The following is a 21,350-nucleotide window of genomic DNA, read 5'->3' as shown; positions in this document are numbered from 1 at the left end:
AAGTTTTTCTATTGATTGAAAGAAGGGCATTGTGTTTTTTAAAATTGCAAAATGCGTCCTTAATGAGCAGAACCTTAGGTGGAAGGTGAGGAGTTGGAGAGGTCATTGGAGTGAAGTGACCTATTGGCCTTAGAGATGGGTGTCTGGGTGAACCAGGGAAGCTGGAAGTTCTGGCTGTTGCAGTCATAGGGCCCTGCTTTAGGAAGAGCTCTCATCCTGGAAGGAAGGGGGATTGATAGCAGCAAAATCAGCCCCAAGCTTGGAGGAGGTAGAACACTGGATAGCCTAGAGTATAAAGGAAATTAAGTTTCCCTGGGTTACATGATGGGAGCTTCTAAGAATATAGTAGAGACTCAAGCAAAGAAGCTGGGCCTTGGGTTACAGCAGCACCAGAATTAAGTGCAGCAGTGCTGCTAAAGACCTCTTTGTATCTAAGCCACTTTCTTAAATTTGCTTTAAGGAGCAAACAATGTTGGCTGGGGCTTGTGGTATCTCAGCCTGAGAACTGGGGGACATTCCTAAGCCAGCATTTTTCAACCTCAGCTACACAGGAGAACCAGGAGAGTGGTGCTTCTTAAAATTCTGATATCTAGACCTTAATCTCCAGAGATTCTGAGCTAATTAATATGGGAGTTTTTGTTGTTGTTGTTTCTCAAGGGGTTGTAATGGTAGCCAAGACTGAGAACCACTGGCCTAAGGGACCAAGACATGAAGCAGAAGAAACAACAAACTAGATTGTACTTGTTTGGAGAGGGGCAAATAGGGAACACTATGGTTGGGGCAAATAGAGAAATTGATCTGGAGCCGGTGAACCTGGGTTCAAATGGCTCCCTGTGCTGTTTGGTGTTGGGATGACATTGAACAACTTAAATCTTGAGTCTGTTTCTTCTTCTTTTTCCCATTTGTCTAACACAGTGAGAACACCCACTTCATTTAAAGTGTTGTATGAATTAAAATGAAATGACACAGCCTCTAAGCACTGGACATGTGCTCAATAGAAACCGACCAAGTGTTTGATCGATGACGTTGAAGCAGATGGATTGGCTTCTGTACATTCTTCAAATTGCAAAATGTGATGGGAATAAAGTTCTCATTAAGAACATGATCCCTGGCACCTGTGAGTAAGGCTGGCTGGAACAGAGAGAAATTGGAGGTGGGGAGACAAACTGAGGAGACCGATGTGCTAGAACAATGGCCCACAAGTTAGGGCTTGCAGGCCAAATCCAGCCCAGCACTTGTTGTTGTAAATAAAGTTTTGTTGGAACACAGCCATACTCATTAGGAATGAGTTAGGACTTTCTGTGTCTGCTTTTGTGCTGCCATGCCAGTAGAGTCCTTGCAAGAGAGACTGCATGGCCTGCAAAGTAAAACATATTTAGTCTCTGGGCGTTTATAGAAAAAGTTTGATCCCTGTTTTAGGATACCGTTAAAAGTCTGGGTTTGAGATGGAATGTTTGAAATAGAATGAGAAACAAGTGCTTCAAACATCAGGAAGGGAAAATTGGCAGGCCCTGGCAACAGATTGTACGTAGGGGGATTTTGCTGTATAAAGGTTAGGGATGCAGTGTCTTCATCATGGGTAGGATGATGTAGTTGAGGGGGATGGGGTGGGCGGGGACAGCCTTCCTGAAATCTGAGCATGAGTGCAGGGACTCTGGTGTCCTTGCCTAGAAAGATCTAGGGGTGTCACCTCTGGAAGGGGCTGGTGTGAGCCCCCAACATGGATGGCTTCAGGGCTGAGGGTCCCTGCCTCCATTAACGAGCCCCCAATTCTATCCATTTTCAATGATGGATATCACGGTGTGAAACGCCAGGACTCCAGAGAGATTTCAGCACACACAAATTGATTCAGATCATCACTTAGGACGTTCTGGATGCCAAGTCCCTAATCTCTGTCACCGCACTGCACGGAGGTTGATTTTCAATTTACCTTTTTTGTTCTGAATCTTAGATGTTTTGATTCTTAATTCAGAACATTCATCTCAAGTGGATTCAGAGATTCAAATCCAGTGATAAATTCATGTTTTTTTAAGAAGTTTGGGAGGGAGGAGGAAGATGATGTCAACTGAGATTTCAAATGATGTCTTGTTTGACATTTTAAAAGTGGGCTGAAGTGTAGCGCAAAACATAGGCATTATGTGATAAAGATGCTCTCTGTGTACAAATTGAGTGTAGACTAAAAAAAAAAAGAAACGTAGAAGGAAAGGTAACAGAAAAGCAAAGGTCAAAGGGGCTCGGAAATGAAGGATCCTCTTCACAATGTCTTTATGTGTCCTGCCTCCAGATTTGTTGGGGTGGATGGAAAGGGGAATCTTGAGTGTCTACTCTGAATAGGCCTGATGCTGGGTAATATGCTTGTCACACACACACACACCCCCATGTCCCCCATTCTACATATGGGGACAGGGAATCACAGAAGGTAAGTACTTTGCCAGAAGGGAAACCCACTCTAGTACTCTTGCCTGGAAAATCCCATGGATTGAGGAGCCTGGTAGGCTGCAGTCCAGGGGGTCGCTAGAAGTCAGAGACGACTGAGTGACTTCACTTTCACTTTTCACTTTTATGCATTGAAGGAGGAAATGGCAACCCACTCCAGTGTTCTTGCCTGAAGAATCCCAGGGATGGTGGAGCCTGGTGGGCTGCTGTCTATGGGGTTGCGCAGAGTCGGACATGACTGAAGCGACTTAGAAGCAGCAGTACCATAATTCAGACTCAGCCTTTTCTTATTCCAAATCCTATGCTCTTAGGAATAGATGTGATTTGTTTGCCTTTCTTAGCTATCTCTCCCACTTCCCCCAGGAATTAAGATCATAATGAGGTCACTTTGTAAGTATAGTTGATCCTTGAATGACACAGGTTTGAACGGCACTGACCCTCAACGTGCAAATTTTTTCAACAAATATGTATCTCAGTACTCTATGATCTGAGTTGGTTGAATCTGCAGGTGTGGAACCACAGGCACCAGTGGACCTATCTTGATGACTAGTGTATAGACTACTTGGTTGAATTCAGGTAATGAGTTGCACGTGGGGCAGGCTGTGTACTCAGCATGTGTATTGGGCTGGAATTTTATCCAAGCTAGATTGGAGGGGAAGGCTTCACCACTGCCAGCATGACAAATAACTGCTGTGGGTACAGTAGTTTCCATAGGCCAAAAAGTCCCATGTGATGGGAGAGACCAGGGCCCAGAAAGCATCACAGAGATGTTCAGACCACTTCTAAGAGAGTAGAGCTTGCACTGTCCTAACTCTCCCCTCACCCCACCTCCAGAGGGTTAAGAGAAGCAGGAGCAAAAGGGGCAGGAGCCAGAGAGGAGAGTAGTCCAGGAACAAAAGCCAGAGTCAGGCTGAATAAAACTGGGATGAGCTGTGAACATGGCAGGGTAATGGGCCCCACTGTCTTGATTTCTGCCCACGCAGCACTGGATGGGTCGCCCAGGTTAGAGACGGAGGGCTCATCTGTACTTGAGCTTCCTGGGAAGTTAGAGCCGAGAAGGGTGTTGGAGCACATCTCCAGGACACTCCCTGTCAGAATGAAAACCATCTGAGGAACATGAAGGGTCCTGCTCAAGGTGATGCTCCATTCAGAAAAACACACACACAAACCAGCAATTCCAATTCTTTTTTTTTTAATTTATTTTTTAATTGAAGGATAATTGCTTTCCAGAATTTCGTCTTCTGTCAAATCTCAACATGAATCAGCCATAGGTATACATATATCCCCTCCCTTTTGAATCTCCCTCCCATCTCGCTCCCTGCTGTTTACTGAGCCCTTCTTAGGTGCCAGGCACTGGGCACAGTCAAACATGTTGCTTTCTCCAACATCAGCTTCCCCGCTCCTTGAGGCCTGGCTTTTATTACTTAACTATTTTTTTTTTTTTTTTTTTTTTTTTTAATAAATTTATTTATTTTAGTTGGGGGCTAATTACTTTACAATATTGTAATAGTTTTTGCCATACATTGACATGAATCAGCCATGGGTTTACATGTGTTCCCCTTCCTGGACCCCCCACCCACCTCCCTCCCCATCCCATCCCTCTGGGTCATCCCATTGCCCCGGCCCTGAGCCCTTGTCTCATGCATCGAACATGGAATGGTGTTCTGTTTCACATACGATAATATACATGTTTCAATGCTATTCTCCCAGAACGTCCCACCCTCACCTTCTCCCTCAGAGTCCATAAAATTGTTCCATGCATCTGTGTCTCTTATTCTGACTCGCATATAGGGTTATCGTTACCATCTTTCAAATTCCATATATGTGCATTAGTATACTGTATTGTTGTTTTTCTTTCTGGCTTACTTCACTCTGTATAATGGGCTCCAGTTTCATCCATCTCAGTAGAACCGATTCAAATGTATTTTTTTTAATGGCTGAGTAATATTCCATTGTGTATATGTACCACAGCTTCCTTATCCACTCATCTGCTGATGGACATCTTGGTTGCTTCCATGTCCTGGCTATTGTAAACAGTGCTGCGATGAACATTGGGGTACACGTGTCTCTTTCAATTCTGGTTTCCTCGGTGTATATGCCCAGCAGTGGGATTGCTGGGTCATATGGCAGTTCTATTCCCAGTTTTTTAAGGAATCTCCACACTGTTCTCCATAGTGGCTGTACTAGTTTGCATTCCCACCAACAGTGTAAGAGGGTTCCCTTTTCTCCACACCCTCTCCAGCATTTATTGCTTGTAGACTTTTGGATAGCAGCCATTCTGACTGGTGTGAAATGATACCTCATTGAGGTTTTGATTTGCATTTCTCTAATAATGAGTGATGTTGAGCATCTTTTCATGTGTTGGTTAGCCATCTGTATGTCTTCTTTGGAGAAATGTCTGTTTAGTTCTTTGGCCCATTTTTTGATTGGGTCGTTTATTTTTCTGGAATTCAGCTGCAGAAGTTGCTTGTATATTTTTGAGATTAATTGTTTGTCTGTTGCTTCATTTGCTATTATTTTCTCCCATTCTGAAGGCTGTCTTTTCACCTTGCTTATAGTTTCCTTTGTTGTGCAAAAGCTTTTAATTTTAATTAGGTCCCATTTGTTTATTTTTGCTTTTATTTCCAATATTCTGGAAGGTGGGTCATGGAGGATCCTGCTGTGATTTATGTCGGAGAGTGTTTTGCCTATGTTTTCCTCTAGGAGTTTTATAGTTTCTGGTCTTACGTTTAGATCTTTAATCCATTTTGAGTTTATTTTTGTGTATGGTGTTAGGAAGTGTTCTAGTTTCATTCTTTTACAAGTGGTTGACCAGTTTTCCCAGCACCACTTGTTAAAGAGATTGTCTTTTCTCCATTGTATACTCTTGCCTCCTTTGTCGAAGATAAGGTGTCCATATGTGCGTGGGTTTATCTCTGGGCTTTCTATTTTGTTCCATTGATCTATATTTCTATCTTTGTGCCAGTACCATACTGTCTTGATGACTGTGGCTTTGTAGTAGAGCCTGAAGTCAGGCAGGTTGATTCCTCCAGTTCCATTCTTCTTCCTCAAGATTGCTTTGGCTATTCGAGGTTTCTTATATTTCCATACAAATTGTGAGATGATTTGTTCTAGTTCTGTGAAAAATACCATTGGTAGCTTGATAGGGATTGCATTGAATCTATAGATTGCTTTGGGTAGTATACTCATTTTCACTATATTAATTCTTCCAATCCATGAACACGGTATATTTCTCCATCTGTTTGTGTCCTCTTTGATTTCTTTCATCAGTGTTTTATAGTTTTCTATATATAAGTCTTTTGTTTCTTTAGGTAGATATATTCCTAAGTATTTTATTCTTTTTGTTGCAATGGTGAATGGTATTGTTTCCTTAATTTCTCTTTCTGTTTTCTCATTCTTGGAGTATAGGAATGCAAGGGATTTCTGTGTGTTAATTTTATATCCTGCAACTTTACTATATTCATTGATCAACTCTAGTAATTTTCTAGTAGAGTCTTTAGGGTTTTCTATGTAGAGGATCATGTCATCTGCAAACAGTGAGAGTTTTACTTCTTCTTTTCCTATCTGTATTCCTTTTATTTCTTTTTCAGCTCTGATTGCTGTGGCCAAAACTTCCAAAACTATGTTGAATAGTAGTGGTGAGAGTGGGCATCCTTGCCTTGTTCCTGACTTTAGGGGAAATGCTTTCAATTTTTCACCATTGAGGATAATGTTTGCTGTGGGTTTGTCATATATAGCTTTTATTATGTTGAGATATGTTCCTTCTATTCCTGCTTTCTGGAGGGTTTTTATCATAAATGGATGCTGAATTTTGTCAAAGGCTTTTTCTGCATCTATTGAGATAACCATATGGTTTTTTTCTTTCAATTTGTTAATGTGGTGTATTACATTGATTGATTTGCGGATGTTAAAAAAACCATGCATTCCTGGGATAAAGCCCACTTGGTCATGATGTATGATCTTTTTAATATGATGTTGGATTCTGTTTGCTAGAATTTTATTAAGGATTTTTGCATCTATGTTCATCAGTGATATTGGCCTGTAGTTTTCCTTTTTTGTGACATCTTTGTCTGGTTTTGGAATTAGGGTGATGGTGGCCTCATAGAATGAGTTTGGAAGTTTACCATCTTCTGCAATTTTCTGGAAGAGTTTGAGTAGGATAGGTGTTAGCTCTTCTCTAAATTTTTGGTAGAATTCCGCTGTGAAGCCGTCTGGTCCTGGGCTTTTGTTTGCTGGAAGATTTCTGATTACAGTTTCGATTTCCGTGCTTGTGATGGGTCTGTTGAGATGTTCTATTTCTTCCTGGTTCAGTTTTGGAAAGTTATACTTTTCTAAGAATTTGTCCATTTCTTCCAAGTTGTCCATTTTATTGGCATATAGCTGTTGGTAGTAGTCTCTTATGATCCTTTGTATTTCTGTGGAGTCTGTTGTGATCTCTCCATTTTCATTTCTAATTTTGTTGATCTGATTCTTCTCCCGTTGTTTCTTGATGAGTCTGGCTAATGGCTTGTCAATTTTGTTTATCTTCTCGAAAAACCAGCTTTTAGTTTTGTTGATTTTTGCTATGGTCTCTTTTGTTTCTTTTGCATTTATTTCTGCCCTAATTTTTAAGATTTCTTTCCTTCTACTGACCCTGGGGTTTTTCATTTCTTCCTTCTCTAGTTGCTTTAGGTGTAGAGTTAGTTGATTTATTTGATTTTTTTCTTGTTTCTTGAGGTACGCCTGTATTGCTATGAACCTTCCCCTTAGTATTGCTTTTACAGTGTCCCATAGGTTTTGGGTTGTTGTGTTTTCATTTTCATTCATTTCTATGCATAATTTGATTTCTTTTTTGATTTCTTCTGTGATTTGTTGGTTATTCAGAAGCGTGTTGTTTAGCCTCCATATGTTGGAATTTTTAATAGTTTTTTTCCTGTAATTGAGGTCTAATCTTACTGCATTGTGGTCAGAGAAGATGGCTGGGATGATTTCAATTTTTTTGAATTTACCAAGGCTACATTTATGGCCCAGGATGTGATCTATCCTGGAGAAAGTTCCATGTGCACTTGAGAAAAAGGTAAAATTGATTGTTTGGGGGTGGAAAGTCCTGTAAATATCAATTAAATCTAATTTGTCTATTGTATCATTTAAAGTTTGTGTTTCCTTGTTAATTTTCTGTTTAGTTGATCTATCCATATGCGTGAGTGGAGTATTAAAGTCTCCCACTATTATTGTGTTATTGTTAATTTCCCCTTTCATACTTGTTAGTATTTGCCTTATATATTGTGGTGCTCCTATGTTGGGTGCATATATATTTATGATTGTTACGTCTTCTTCTTGGATTGAACCTTTGATCTTTATGTAGTGTCCTTCTTTGTCCCTTTTCACATCCTTTATTTTAAAGTCTATTTTATCTGAAATGAGTATTGCGACTCCTGCTTTCTTTTGGTCTCCGTTTGCATGAAATATGTTTTTCCATCCCTTCACTTTCAGCCTGTGTGTGTCCCTAGTTTTGAGGTGGGTCTCTTGTAGACAGCATATATAGGGGTCTTGTTTTTGTATCCATTCAGCAAGCCTTTGTCTTTTGGTTGGGGCATTCAACCCATTTACATTTAAGGTAATTATTGATAAGTATGATCCCGTTGCCATTTACTTTGTTGTTTTGAGTTCGTGTTGAAACATCCTTTCTGTGTTTCCTGTTTAGAGAAGATCCTTTAGCATTTGTTGGAGAGCTGGTTTGGTGGTGCTGAATTCCCTCAGCTCTTGCTTGTCTGTAAAGCTTTTGAATTCTCCTTCATATCTGAATGAGATCCTTGCTGGGTACAGTAATCTGGGTTGTAGATTATTCTCTTTCATTACTTTAAGTATGTCCTGCCATTCCCTTCTAGCCTGAAGGGTTTCTATTGAAAGATCAGCTGTTATCCTTATGGGGATCCCCTTGTGTGTTATTTGTTGTTTTTCCCTTGCTGCTTTTAATATTTGCTCTTTGTGTTTGATCTTTGTTAATTTGATTAATATGTGTCTTGGGGTGTTTCGCCTTGGGTTTATCCTGTTTGGAACTCTCTGGGTTTCTTGGACTTCTGTGACTATTTCTTTCCTCATTTTAGGGAAATTTTCAACTATTATCTCCTCGAGTATTTTTTCATGGCCTTTCCTTTTATCTTCTTCTTCTGGGACTCCTATGATTCGAATGTTGGGGCGTTTCATATTGTCCCAGAGGTCCCGGAGGTTTTCCTCATTTCTTTTGATTCTTTTTTCTTTTTTCCTCTCTGCTTCATTTATTTCCATCATTCTATCTTCTACCTCACTTATCCTATCTTCTGCCTCCGTTATTCTACTGTTGGTTCCCTCCAGAGTGTCTTTTATCTCCTTTATTTCATTATTCATTCTATATTGATTCCTTTTTATTTCTTCTAAGTCCTTGATAAACATTTCTTGCATCTTCTCAATCTTTGTCTCCAGGCTATTTATCTGTAACTCCATTTTGCTTTCAAGATTTTGGATCATTTTTATTATCATTATTCTAAATTCTTTTTCAGATAGATTCCCTATCTCCTCCTCTTTTGTTTGGCTTTGTGGGCATTTCTCATTTTCCTTTACTTGCTGAGTATATCTCTGCCTTTTCATCTTGTTTAGATTGTTGTGTTAGGCGTGGCCCTTCTGTATTCTGGTAATATGAAGTTCCTCTTTATTGTGGAGGTTTCTCACTGCGGTTGGGGTTGGACAGGTGGCTTGTCAAGGCTTCCTGGTTGGGGGAGCTTGTGTCGGTGTTCTGGTGGGTGGAGCTGGATTTCTGCTCTTTACAGTGCAATGGAGTGACCAGTATTAATTTTTGAGATGTCTATGGATTTGGTGTGCCTCTGGGCAGCCTGTATATTGATGCTCAGGTCTATGTTCCTGCGTTGCTGGAGAATTTGCGTGGTATGTCTTGCTCTGGAACTTATTGGCTCTTGGGTGGAGCTTGGTTTCAGTGTATATATGGAGGCTATTGGATGGTCTCTTATTAATTAATGTTTCCCCTGGCTTTCAGTCTTATTCTTGTAGTAGCCTCTAGACTTCTCCTTCCATACAGCCTCAATAATAAAACTTTTAGGTTAATGGTGAAAAGATTCTCCACAGTGAGGGATACCCAGAAAGGTTCACTGAGTTACATGGAGAGATGAGGTGTGGGGGGGGTTTGGGGTGACCAGGAGGGGAAGAGGGGAATTCAAATGTGGAGAGAGCAATCTAGCCAGTAAGCATTTCCCTCTGTGCTTTCTACAGTTTGGAACCCTCAGAGTGGTTCACAGAGATACATAGAGAGGGAGGAGGAAGGTAATAGAGGTGAGCATGAGTAGAAAGGGAGGAATCAAGAGGGGAGAGAGAGATCTGGGCAGTATCCTGTTCCTGAAGTGTTCTCCGGTACCCAGAACACCCTCAGAGATTCACAGAATTGGGTTGAGAAGAGAAGGAGGAGGGTGGGAGATAGAGGTTCCCTGGGGGAGAAGAAAGAGCATCAATAGAGGGAGAGAGTGATCAGGCCAGTGATCACACTCCTGAGTAAAAATGGGTCCTAAAGATTGGGTTCTTAAATGTACAAAATTGATATCAAATATGTAAAACAAAGATTAAAAATCTAGAGTAGAGGTTAGACTCTTATAAAACTTACAATATAAAAAAAAAAGAAAAAAGGAAACAGTGTAAAAAGAAAAATAACCAGTAAAACAGTAAAAAAAGAAACAGTAAAAAAAGTAAAACAGGAAAAAAAACATTAAAAAAAGAAAACACAAAAGGTATAAGATATATGTATGTAGTTTGCTTCAAAAATAGGGTGTTTTTTTTTTTTTTTGCAAGTTAATAGTGGGTTATGAAAATGAAATTTAAAGGTGTAATAGAGGACTTGAAGAAAAAGGAAAGAAGAGAAAAAAAAATTTTTTTTTTAAAATAAAAAAAAAAAAAAAAAAAATAATAATAGTAAAAAAATATATATATCCCGGACTTTCTCTGGAGCTGTTGTGAGCAGTGTGGGATCTGCTCAGTTTCAGATAGATCCTTATTCCTGCTTATACTTTTCAAGATCTATAGGTCCTTTTCAATGCAGTCGGTATTAACTACAGGGATTTTAATCTGTTTGCCTGTCCCTTCCAAAGCGCTTCCCTCTGTTTATTTGGCTTCTGTTTGGAGATCTCTTCATTATCTAATTTCCGCCCTGCAACAAAGCGGTGGAGGTGATCTCTTTAGGTTCGCTTGTTCAATCGAGCTGTGGGGAGGAAGGAACACTGCAAATCTGGCGTGTGTGTGGTAAGCTCGCAGTGTCTCGGCCGCACTGGGTTCGCCCCCGCTCACGGCGTGTGTGCTTTCCCCGTCTACCCTGCTCAGGCTTCAGGTTACTCGGCCGGGGAGCGGGCCCTGAGCTGTGTGCACTTCCCAGGTCTAAGCCGCTCAGGTTCAGGCTCCCGGTTACTCCACAAAGGCGCAGACTCGGTTTCGCCCGCGGCTTGTGCCGTTCCCGGTCGGAGCTGCCCCGGCGGCCAGGAGTTTGGCGAGCGCGCTGGTGCGGCTTATCACCTCCCTGGTCCCCGCCTCGGTTTACGGGCGCGCCCGGCTCCGGTGTGCTTTGTGTCGGTTCTGGGGAGCTGGTCTCTGGCTGCGACCCTCCCGGCGGCTGTCGACCCTCCGGGATCTCAGGCAGTCTTTGCTTAGAAACTGGGAGCCTGTTTGCAGTTTGGTAGGGGGTGCCCTCTCTGGAGCCGAGTTTGCCCCTTTCCGGCTCTGGCGGGCCCCGCCTGCCCGCTGTGTCCGGCGGGGGATGGGGCGGTCCGCAGCCGGCTAGCTCTCCTCTGGTATCGCTCAGTCCTTTGTTCTGTGAGCGGGCCGGCAGTGCCTTAGAGTTGGGCTTTTCGCGGGATAGTTCTCTCTCTCTGGCTGTCCCACAGTTTAGGTTACTATCTCACGTTAGCTCCCTCAGATTGCCCTCGAGGCACTCAGGCCCGGTCCTTACCCTAGGCAGTGCCGCCCGCTCCTCTCCGTTCAGCCCCCACTTGCTGGTGGCAGATGATGCGAGCGTCTGGGGTTCTTTGCTGGGAGTTGCTTTAGGCACGTAATCTGTGGATTTTATTTATTTTTTTCCTACTTAACTATTTTTATGTGACTTCATCGATGACAAATTTATGGAATTTTATGGTCGAGAAAACACCTGCAAGTCTTTGAGAGCTATGTTTGGTCAAAATCAGGTGGGATTTAAAGCAGGAAATGGACACAGGTTACTGAAAGCATTTTCCCTCTCACTATCCTGGATTTAGAATTGCTTAGGGATTACATAATTTTACCTTTACGAGCACATAATCAAAGAATTAGAAATAATGCAAAATGCAGAGCTTTGGGGAGAGGAGCTAGAGGAAGTGACTGGGTCCCCGTGGGAATCCTGTTTGCTTTTCTCTTTTGCTTCTGGATGAAATTTGACCTGCCTAAGGGTGAAGGGAAGAAGGTGCAGGGATGCCACATATCAAAGTGAAAGTTTGCTGGCCACTTGCTCCCAAGGACCACTCAGAGAACAGCCTGTATTCAGTAGATGGAGAGCCCTCAGCACCCTAATTTACATCATCAGCCCATTTTGGCCATAACATCACCTGCACCCCTTGCACAGGGGTTGCAGGAACTAATTGACACCAAATGCCTTCCCATGAGAGGCCAAATGGTTGTTATTTCAGTGTCTTACTTACGCTTCCTATCACCCTTGCAGGGTGAGTGTTTCTACTCTCATTTCGAGAATGGAAAAGCAAAGTTGAGAGCATGTAATCCCTCTAAAGAACAAATTTATTAGAGTTTCCATTTGTTATATTTTTTCCGGAGCTTCTGGGATCCTGGTGGGCTTCCAGAGCCTCCTGGGTTCCTTCCCAAATGTGCCAAGATCCTTTCAGAAAAAAGAAGACCCCTGAGACACCAGAACAACTATACCTCCAATTCAGGGCCTAAAGGCAGGAGCTCGGCCATGTGCAATCACAGAGACCTTGTTTCCTGTCACCACGAGGGGAACATGGCTTAAGCTTTTAGAGGCTCAGTTCCTTCATCTGTAATGGTGATACCAATTGCCACCTGCTTCTGCTGTGATAACCTAAGACATTAACAGTGTCAACTACCCAGCCCCACACAGGGCCATAGCAGGTGTAAAGCCTAACTGTTCTGCCCACTGATGGAAGCTAGGTGGTCATCTTCCTCACCCCTGCTGGAAGGGTCGATGTTGGCTGAGAAAACACAATTGCTGTTGCTACCTTTTTTTCTTCGTTTTCAGTGAAACTGATTTGGTTTTACCAAACAAGGAGACAGGTTTCAAAAGCCTGGGTCGAGCTTGTAATCAGAGAGCTTGGTAACAATGCAGTCCTAATCAACCTGTGATTTCATGTCCCCATACGCTCTGCCTCGGCCTTTGATCTGTGGTCCCGAGCAGTGGAATTCAGTGAGTCATATTTGCTGTGTGGATAGCAGAGGATCCAGAGCTCAGGTGTTTTACCCTGAGGTGATTAAGAGGGAAAAAAGGAGTTGTGTTTGTGCAAACCCAGAGACACATCAAAAGGCCCTGGGCAGAGGCCTGCGCGGCAAGGCAACACAGGTGAAACTCACAGGGTGTAATTCATCACAGTCTTTGATTCTCAAGTTTTGTGAGTCACAGAGTCTCCCTGGGACAGTCTGCAAGCTCAGTGGGGTCTGGGCAGGAAGGAGAAAAACTCCAAGTGGGAAAAAAGAGCGTGTTTTTTTTTTTTTTAGCAGGCGGCTGAGAGAGGGTAATTTTCTAGAGACGTGATTTTTGCTTGGTTGTCTCTGAGGCAGCTGTGTTGTAGCTGGATCCCGGGATTTCTGCAGCGTGGGACAGTTTAGGGTATGTCTTGTGTCCCTGCGGCTCCTCAACAGTAAGCTTGCATTGAGCACCTACTGTATACAAGGAGTTATGCTAAGTATCCTTAGAGCAGGGGCTTTTGTATTAATTTTTAAATCCATGGCTCTCTATGTGGCCTTTTATGAAATTGCATTTAAGTGGAGAGTGTACAGGCTCTGAGACAAGAGTAACCTGGGTACAAATTCTGATCCCTCTGCGTTCTGTTTGTGTGACTTTGAGAGACCTAGTTGCCCTCTCTATGTATGGTTTCTGATAGTGTATAGACTGTTTCTGGCATTTAGTTACATGATTATGCTCCTACTTCCTTCTTCCTTTTTGTGCTTAACTATTTTACTCTTGGCATGGACAGGTGCATCCACCATGCCAGCATTTATCAGATATAATGTTACCACAAAGATAAGTAAGACCCAGTTTTTATCCTTATTAAGCTCTCAATCTTCATAGGAAACATTTAGTAAAACAATTTACCAAATCCAGTATGACAAGTATGTATTTGTCTTAGTGCTGTGTTGGAATATGCTAATAGATATTTTATCTGCAAATTGAAGAAGGCTTCCCTTGGGAGGTGATGCTTCTGAAACTGGGTTTTGAAGGATGAATAGGAGTTTGCAAAGGAAGAACTAAATAAACTTAGTCGTTAATATTTCTTTTTATTTCTTCTCTTCCTTTTGTTCTTCTCCACTTCCTCCTACCCCCTCCCATTCTCCTTCCTTCCCACCGCCTCCTCTTTCATATTCATATTTTATTGCTAACAAGAATATCTATCTGGAAATATGCCCAGTAGGGAAAAGAAGACAGTGGATTTAATTAGGAAAATTATGATTGTCTTCTCTAAACAGCCTGTTAGTTTCTTTTTTAATTGAAGTATAGTTGATTTACAATATTGTGTTTCTGCTGTACAACAAAGTGAATCAGTTATACATATATACATATTCTTTTTCATATTCTTTTCCATTATGGTTTATTACAGGGTTTTGTATATAGCTCCCCATGCCGTACAGTAAGACCTTGTTTATTTTATATATCGTAGTTTGAATCTTCCAATCCCAAACTCCTAATTTACTCTCCATATCCCTTTTCATAACCTAAGTTTGTTTTCTAAGGTCTCTTGAGTCTCTTTGTGTTTCATAAATAAGTTCATTTGTATCATATTTTAGAGTCCACATATAGTAGATATCATATGATATTTGCCTTTGACTTAGTGTGATACTATCCAGGTCCATCCATGTTGCCGCAAATGGCATTAATTTCTTTCTTTCCATGGCTGAGCAATATTCCCAAGTGTATATACCACAGCTTTATCCTGTCAATGGACTCTTAGGTCTTCGCGATTGTAAATAGTTAAGCAGCATGTTAGTTTTTTACCCTCATGGCAAGTCATTCTGTTTTCGACTCTGTTCCCCGTTCACTCTGGATGCATACATTTATAACTCACTTTCCACCTGCTCTCCCTTCTCAGTGGGACTGTGAAACGAGTCTGGATGTCCCGGGTACGTGAAGGGGCTCACGTTGTTTTCCTCGACCTTAACTCTTCCCATCTCTCCACGCCCACAGATGGGAAGCCGGTGTCTCTGTCCCCACTGGAGGCCCAGCCGCACAGCCCCCGGTACACTGCGTCCAGCCAGCGGGAGCGCGAGAGCCTGGAGGTGCGCATGCGTGAGGTGGAGGAGGAGAACCGTGCCCTCCGCCGGCAGCTCAGCTTGGCCCAGGGCCGCAGCCCATCCCACCGGCGTGGCAACCACTCTAAGACCTACTCCATGGAGGAGGGCACCGGCGACAGTGAGAATCTTCGCGCCGGCATCGTGGCGGGCAACAGTTCTGAGTGCGGGCAGCAGCCGGTCGTGGAGAAGTGCGAGGTAAAGAGCCCTAGGAACCTTCCAAGGACCCAGCACCCCATTGCCCACCCTGGCCCCAGGCCAGTGCTTCCTGGAGGCATGGCCAGGGGCCTGGAAAGAGCTGGTATGCTTGACTCAGGCCTGGGCATGAATCTGACCTGGTTACTCACTTTGCCTGGCAGATTGTTTAAGCTTTAGCCTCAGTTTTCCTCATCTGAAAAATGGGGATAAGAAAGCCTGTACCACAGAGGTATTAAGAGCAGCCAATTGATGGAAACTGCTGCTTGTTTCTTTGCGACTCATTTTGGCATGCTCAGAATTTCTAGCTGTCACCCTGGGGCCCCTGTTTCTTAGCCTCCAGTGGGAGTGGTGTCCCTGGCCTGTGGCCCAGATGGGCAGTTCCCCTGGACCTCATTCTTACTTTATACCCAGCTTCTGTAATTCAGAACCAGAGACTTGCTCATCTAAAGCAGTTTTTTGAACTTTGATAGCTTTCCATCATTTTCCCCCTGTTAGGATACGCTGGCTTTCTTAGCAACTCTTCGGTTGTTTGAAAAACTTAAAACTTATCCACTGCCTTTCCTTGCTGCCCCTCAGCCCCCTTCTTCATACATCTATGCTTATGTGTGCTCTGAATGTGCATGAGGACACACACACACACACACACATTTTATGCTTCTTCCAATCCTACACACACACACACACACACACACACACACACACACACACAAGTTTTATGCTTCTTCCAATCCTTGTGGAGGGAAATTAGAGCATCCCTGTTAAGTGTTAGTCATTCAGTCGTGGCTGACTGTTTGAGACCCCATGGACTGTAGCCCTCCAGGCTTCTCTGTCCATGGGATTCTCCAGGCAAGAATACTGGAGTGGGTTGCCATGCCCTTCTCCAGGGGCTCTCCCCAACCCAGGGATCGAACCCAGGTCTCCTGCATTGCAGGCAGATTCTTTACCATCTGAGCCACCGGAGAAGCCCCTCCTTATTAAGAGCAAGACCTTTTGAGATAAAGAAGCCTGAGTTCATTCCCCAGCTCTGTTGGCTTTTGCTGTGAGTGCTTGAACAAGTTACGTAACCTCTCTGAACTTCAGATGTGCCTCCTCAATAAACTTTAGAAAACAACACCTGCTTCATGCAGTATTGTGAAAAGGAAGTGGGATGGCCAAAGAAAGCCACAAATCTGGTACAGACTATGTTTTCAGTTGTGGGTCATTTTTGTTATTTTTAGTTAGATACAGACAGACATTACCTGGTGTTTGTTTATTCCATCTCCTGACCACATTCTCATAATGTTTAGACTTCGAACTCCCTGAAGAGAAAAGAGTTTGCGAACTATAAGATGCTGTTCATGTGAAGAGGGTTTTTAGTGATGTCAGTGAGACTGTGTAGTATGTCATAAGCAGATACAGGGCTTAGTTATGAAGTGATGTAGACTCAGGTCTATGCAAGGTCAGGGAGGGGATTCTAGATTGTAGTGGTCAGGGAGAACCCCTGAGGACTGGAAGATTTCTTGTCGATTCTCCAGGCTGGTTGAAGTGTGGGCTGGTGGAGAGGCGGAGAAAGGTAGATGGAGGATGTCCTATGAGGATTGTGTGTATGAGTAGGAAAAATGTGAAGCGAGACTCTGTCAAGCAAGAGAGGATTTAGGGCATGGTGAGATGGTTGATCAGGTGAGCCCAAGTCATGACATCAGTTTAGAATGTGGGCTGGCCCAGGGGAGGAAATGCTTTTCCTTGAGTGTGTTTACATTATTATGACTCAGACCGACTTAAACCACTGGGTAAGATTAAGGAGGTGAAAAATAGAAAAAAGGAAAAAATGGGAGGGTGCAAATGTAACAGAGGGCAAAAACAGAAGATTCCTCTTGCTGCTGTTGCCTGTGTGGCCAGTGGCTTCCTTCTCCTGCTCAGCTTTCTGAGATACACACATCCTATTTCTAAAGAGGGCTTCTGCCCCAAGTGTCCCACAAAATAGTGTGGGCAAAAAGACCACTGGCTTTTTATTCCTGCCCTGCAAATAGGTCCATCTGTACCATTTTTCTAGATTCCACATACATGTGTTGATATGTAATATTTGTTTTTCTCTTTCTGACTTCACTCTGTATGACAGACTCTAGGTCCATCCGCATCTTTACAGATGACCCAATTTCATTCCTTTATATGGCTGAATAATATTTCAGTAATGTATATATGTACCACATCTTCTCTATCCATTTGTCTGTCAGTGGACATTCAGGTTGCTGTCATATCCTGACTGTTATAAACAGTGCTGTGATGAACATTGGGGTGCACATGTTTTTGATGGATGGGAGGGAGATCCAAGAGGGAGGGGTTATGTGTGTACGTGTAACTGGTTCACTTTGTCATACAGCAGAAACCAACACAACATTGTAAAAGTTATACCCCCAATTTAAAAAAAAAAGGCTTTCAAAGTGGGAGACAGAAGCCCAAATCTGGCTTCCTTCCTACCTTGATGGTGGTGAGGCTCTGAGCACTTGACATCATTCTTCTGTGTGTTGGTTTCTTTGTTTGTATGTTATGGATTAAAATCAAGTTCTTGCCTCAAACTGTTTCAGTGGTAACAATGTATACTAGAACTTTAGGCAAACAGCATCATTAGTTGTGTTAGTAGTTGATTTCACTGTCGTTTATCAAACAATTCCAGGTAACAGCTACTTTGCAACTAGCAGGAAGGGTGAGTGTATCAGCTTGCTTTAAGAACACGTCTTAGAAATTTCACAATCAGTCCCTTTTAGATCACATTGGCAGAACTTCATTTAGCTGGTACCTTTAGCTGCCACCTGGCTGCAAGGGAACCTAGAAAATAGATTTTTCTTCAAGGAAGCCATATTCTCTGTTAACATTTTGGAGTTCGGCTACTAGAAAGTGAAAGTGTTAGTCACTCAGTTATGTCCAAGTCTGTGTGATCCCATGGACTGTAGTCTGCCAGGCTCCTCTGTCCATGCAATTCTCCAGACAAGAATACTGGAGTGGGTAGCCATTTCCTTCTCCAGGGGATCTTCCAGACCCAAGTAACAAATCCAGGTCGCCTGCATTGCAAGCAGATTCTTTACTGTCTGAGCCATTGGGGAAGCCCTTTTCTACTATAGAACCGGTATTATGGTTACAGTGAACATTCTCTGTCAAATGAGTAGTTACCAAACTGGGTTGTACATTAGAATTACATAACCAAACATGCATATTCATGGAACCCATCCATCCTACTGATTGAGAATCTCTGAGAATAGGGCCCAAAATTTAAGTATTAAAATTTTGTATCCAAGTGATTCTGAGATAGTAGAAACTGTTTGGAAACTACTGCTCTAAAGAACAACTAAAATAAATTATGGGGTTTACTTTATCTCTATGCTCTTTGAGAGATAAAGATCTTGGGCTTGTTGCTACCATAACTTATTTTTTAGTCTTTTGTCCCTGAGAATTAGGTTTTGTGCATTTATTTATTGAGCACACCCCATGGCATGTGGGACCTTAGTTCCTCAACCAGGGATTGAACCTATCCCTGCTCAGAGTCTTAACCACTGGAGTGCCAGAGAAGTCCTTGTTTGTTTATTATACTCTTTGTATGTCTTGATAATGTTACTTCTTAGTTTTTTGTGTTGTGTTGTGTTGTTGGTGGAATTCACCTGTGAGGAACCCTGGATTCTGTTCAGAGGTTCCATAGATGAATTAGCAAGTCCTGGCCTGCTGGCATCTTATTTCAACGTTGTCTCCTCCAGGGGCACACGTGCCCTAAGATGCTGGCTTTAGACCTATTAGTAGTATGCTTCTTCTGTTTCCATCGCTTGGCATCTTTAAAGATTTTAGGGAAAATTCCATAGAGGCAAACAAGAAATGTCAGTCAGCGGAGTCAAAATAGAATCCTCCTCCTTCGGCAGTGCTTGTGGTTACAAGGGCTCAAGCTGGTCCTGACACCCTGTCAGCGTGCAGGGCCTCGTAACTAGGGATGTTGTCATCGTCTCTGGTGGCGCTGAAACTTCTCTGGGCTATGACAAGTATTTCTGAAAACCCTTCTGTAATGACGCCTGGGCTGTCAGCTGAGATAGCTGGTGATAGAAATCGGGGCCTTTGCCAGTCCTTGTGTCCTCTTATCATTTCCTAATGATGCCCCCTTCAAGTCGCTGCTGCCCATTTTCTTCCTGCCTATTTCTGTTGTCAGGGCAATTCTGCTTCCATGAGGGACTGGTTTCTCTGTGCTTCTGGACTTAGAACAGAATGATCCTCTTTGATCTCCACTTCTGCCTCTGTTTGTACAGATGTGTGCATTTTTCTTGCATTTCTGGTTCTGGTCTGTTCTGGGAGTCAGCCATGGTTCAGCAGAAAAACTGTAAACTGGACTCAGAATGTCTAACCAGAAATCTTTACTTTGCCACTCACTAGCCATGTGACCTGGGGCAGTTCAGTTACTCTCTCGGAGTCTATTTCATTATTACGAAATGAGAATAATAATGTGTTCTTCCCTGTGCATTTGTGAGGATGAAATGAGATAGCAGGTGGGAAAGTAACCCTGGATGGGTGTCACGTATGCTTATTATGAATCTTCCAGTCCCCAATTGCTGCCTAAGAGATCACCTAAAACATAGTGACTTAAAACAACACCGATCATTTTGTTAGCTCTCATGGTGTCTGTGGGTGAGGGATTTGAGAAGGGCTTAGCTGAGTGATTCTGGTGGGTAGAAGGGCTCGGGCAGTTAGTTGGTGGCTGGAGCTGGAACGGCGAGGGTTGGAGCTGTGGGCATTGGCGTGGTGCCTTTCTTCACTGTTAAAGATTTGGTGCCTTCCATGTGGTCTTTCTGTGGCTGGTTTGGGCTTCCTTGCAACATGGCGGCTCCAGGATGGTCAGCTACTTCCATGGCAGCTGATGGCTTTAAGTACAAGTATTCCAATGAGCAAGGCAGAACAGAAACACTTTAATGACCTGATCTCAAAAGTCTGTGTCACTTTAGTCCATAGTATAGTCTGTTGGTTGAAACAGTTACAAAATCCCACCCACTTTGAAGGAAGAAGGGCATACACCCCATCTCTGAAGGGAAGGAACGTCAAAGAACTGAAACAGCAACAATTGATATTATTGTTATGGAAAGTCAGGTGAATGATAGTGGCTGATGTCAAACCATCCCTTGAGGAAGTATCTGTTGCCTTCTATCCCATGCTTTGAACTGTATTCAAAATTGTAATAGCAATGTAATAGTAACAAAAGGGAACATGTATTGAGTCCTATAAGTGTAGGAAATAGCATGCTAAAACTTACATGAAATATCTCACTTAATCTGCATAACATACGTTCTTCTTTTTATAGAGTAGAAAGCTACCACTGAGAAAAGTTAAATAATTGTGGCAATGTCATACTGCCAGGAAGAGGTGGAGCTCACATTTAAACCTAGGCAGTTTGCTTCCTAGAGCCTATGCTTTGAACCACTGTGCTGAATATTGTGAATTAGAGCTGCTGGGACCAGTGCTCCTTCAGCTCAGAGCTGCAGTCCTTATTCTCTGCCTGGCAGGTGCCTCATCTCAGAAGGTTTCTGGGTGACAGGCATGAATGATGTGGGGGTCACCTTTCAGCTTGGGGGCTGTTGCAGCCCTGTGGGGGTACTCATTCCTCTGTGGTCTAAGCAAAGACCTGACTGTTCTTTAAAAAGAAGTTGGGTTGTTTTACGGTGCCTGCCAGATTGTGACTGCATTTATCAGCTCAGTAGGAGTTGAGGATTTTGCTTTAGGTTTTATGTTTATAAACCTTGACACCTCTTACCTGCATTTTCTGAGCCCCTAACAAACCCAACAGAATTTTGATCTGTCTTTTTGTTTTTACTTCATCTTCAGGGTCTTTCTATAATTACCCCACAGTGAAGGGGTTTGTCTGACATCTTTTCATACACCGTGTCGCTATTGGAAGATACACGTACAGCCTTTGGATTCACATTTCATTAGCTTCATATGTTGTTTTTGAGGCTCCTTCAAGGACATAAATCTGCTAAAATGTTTTCCCCTAAATGTCAAGCGCTTGAACTAGGGAACCTTGTACTGGAAGGTACCTCCATATGAAGCCGCTTCAGTCATGTCCCAATCGCTGCCACTCCATGGACTATAGCCTGCCAGGCTCCTCTGTCCATGGGGTTTTCCAGGCAAGAGACTGGAGTTGGTTGCCATTTCCTCCTCTAGGGGATCTTCCTGACTTAGGAATTGAACCCGAGTCTCTTGGA

At 42.9% G+C, this 21,350-nt stretch overlaps 1 protein-coding gene across 5 annotated transcripts in view; it reads left to right on the top strand.

Moving 5' to 3' along the window:
• LARGE1 (LARGE xylosyl- and glucuronyltransferase 1) overlaps positions 1 to 21,350 on the top strand; it is a 607,716-nt gene that overhangs the window by 267,998 nt on the left and 318,368 nt on the right. For all 5 annotated transcript variants that reach the window (XM_081591375.1, XM_081591376.1, XM_081591374.1 and 2 more), the window contains one exon: positions 14,843 to 15,144. In XM_081591375.1, the coding sequence (XP_081447501.1) occupies positions 14,843 to 15,144 (302 nt within the window). The remainder of the gene's footprint in view (positions 1 to 14,842; positions 15,145 to 21,350) is intronic.

Source organism: Giraffa tippelskirchi, chromosome 4 (assembly GCF_054371585.1).
Source record: "Giraffa tippelskirchi isolate mGirTip1 chromosome 4, T2T-mGirTip1v1.2.pri, whole genome shotgun sequence".
Taxonomy (NCBI): domain Eukaryota; kingdom Metazoa; phylum Chordata; class Mammalia; order Artiodactyla; family Giraffidae; genus Giraffa; species Giraffa tippelskirchi.
Note: the sequence above shows the minus strand (reverse complement) of the source record. Positions and strands in the feature narration are given on the sequence as shown.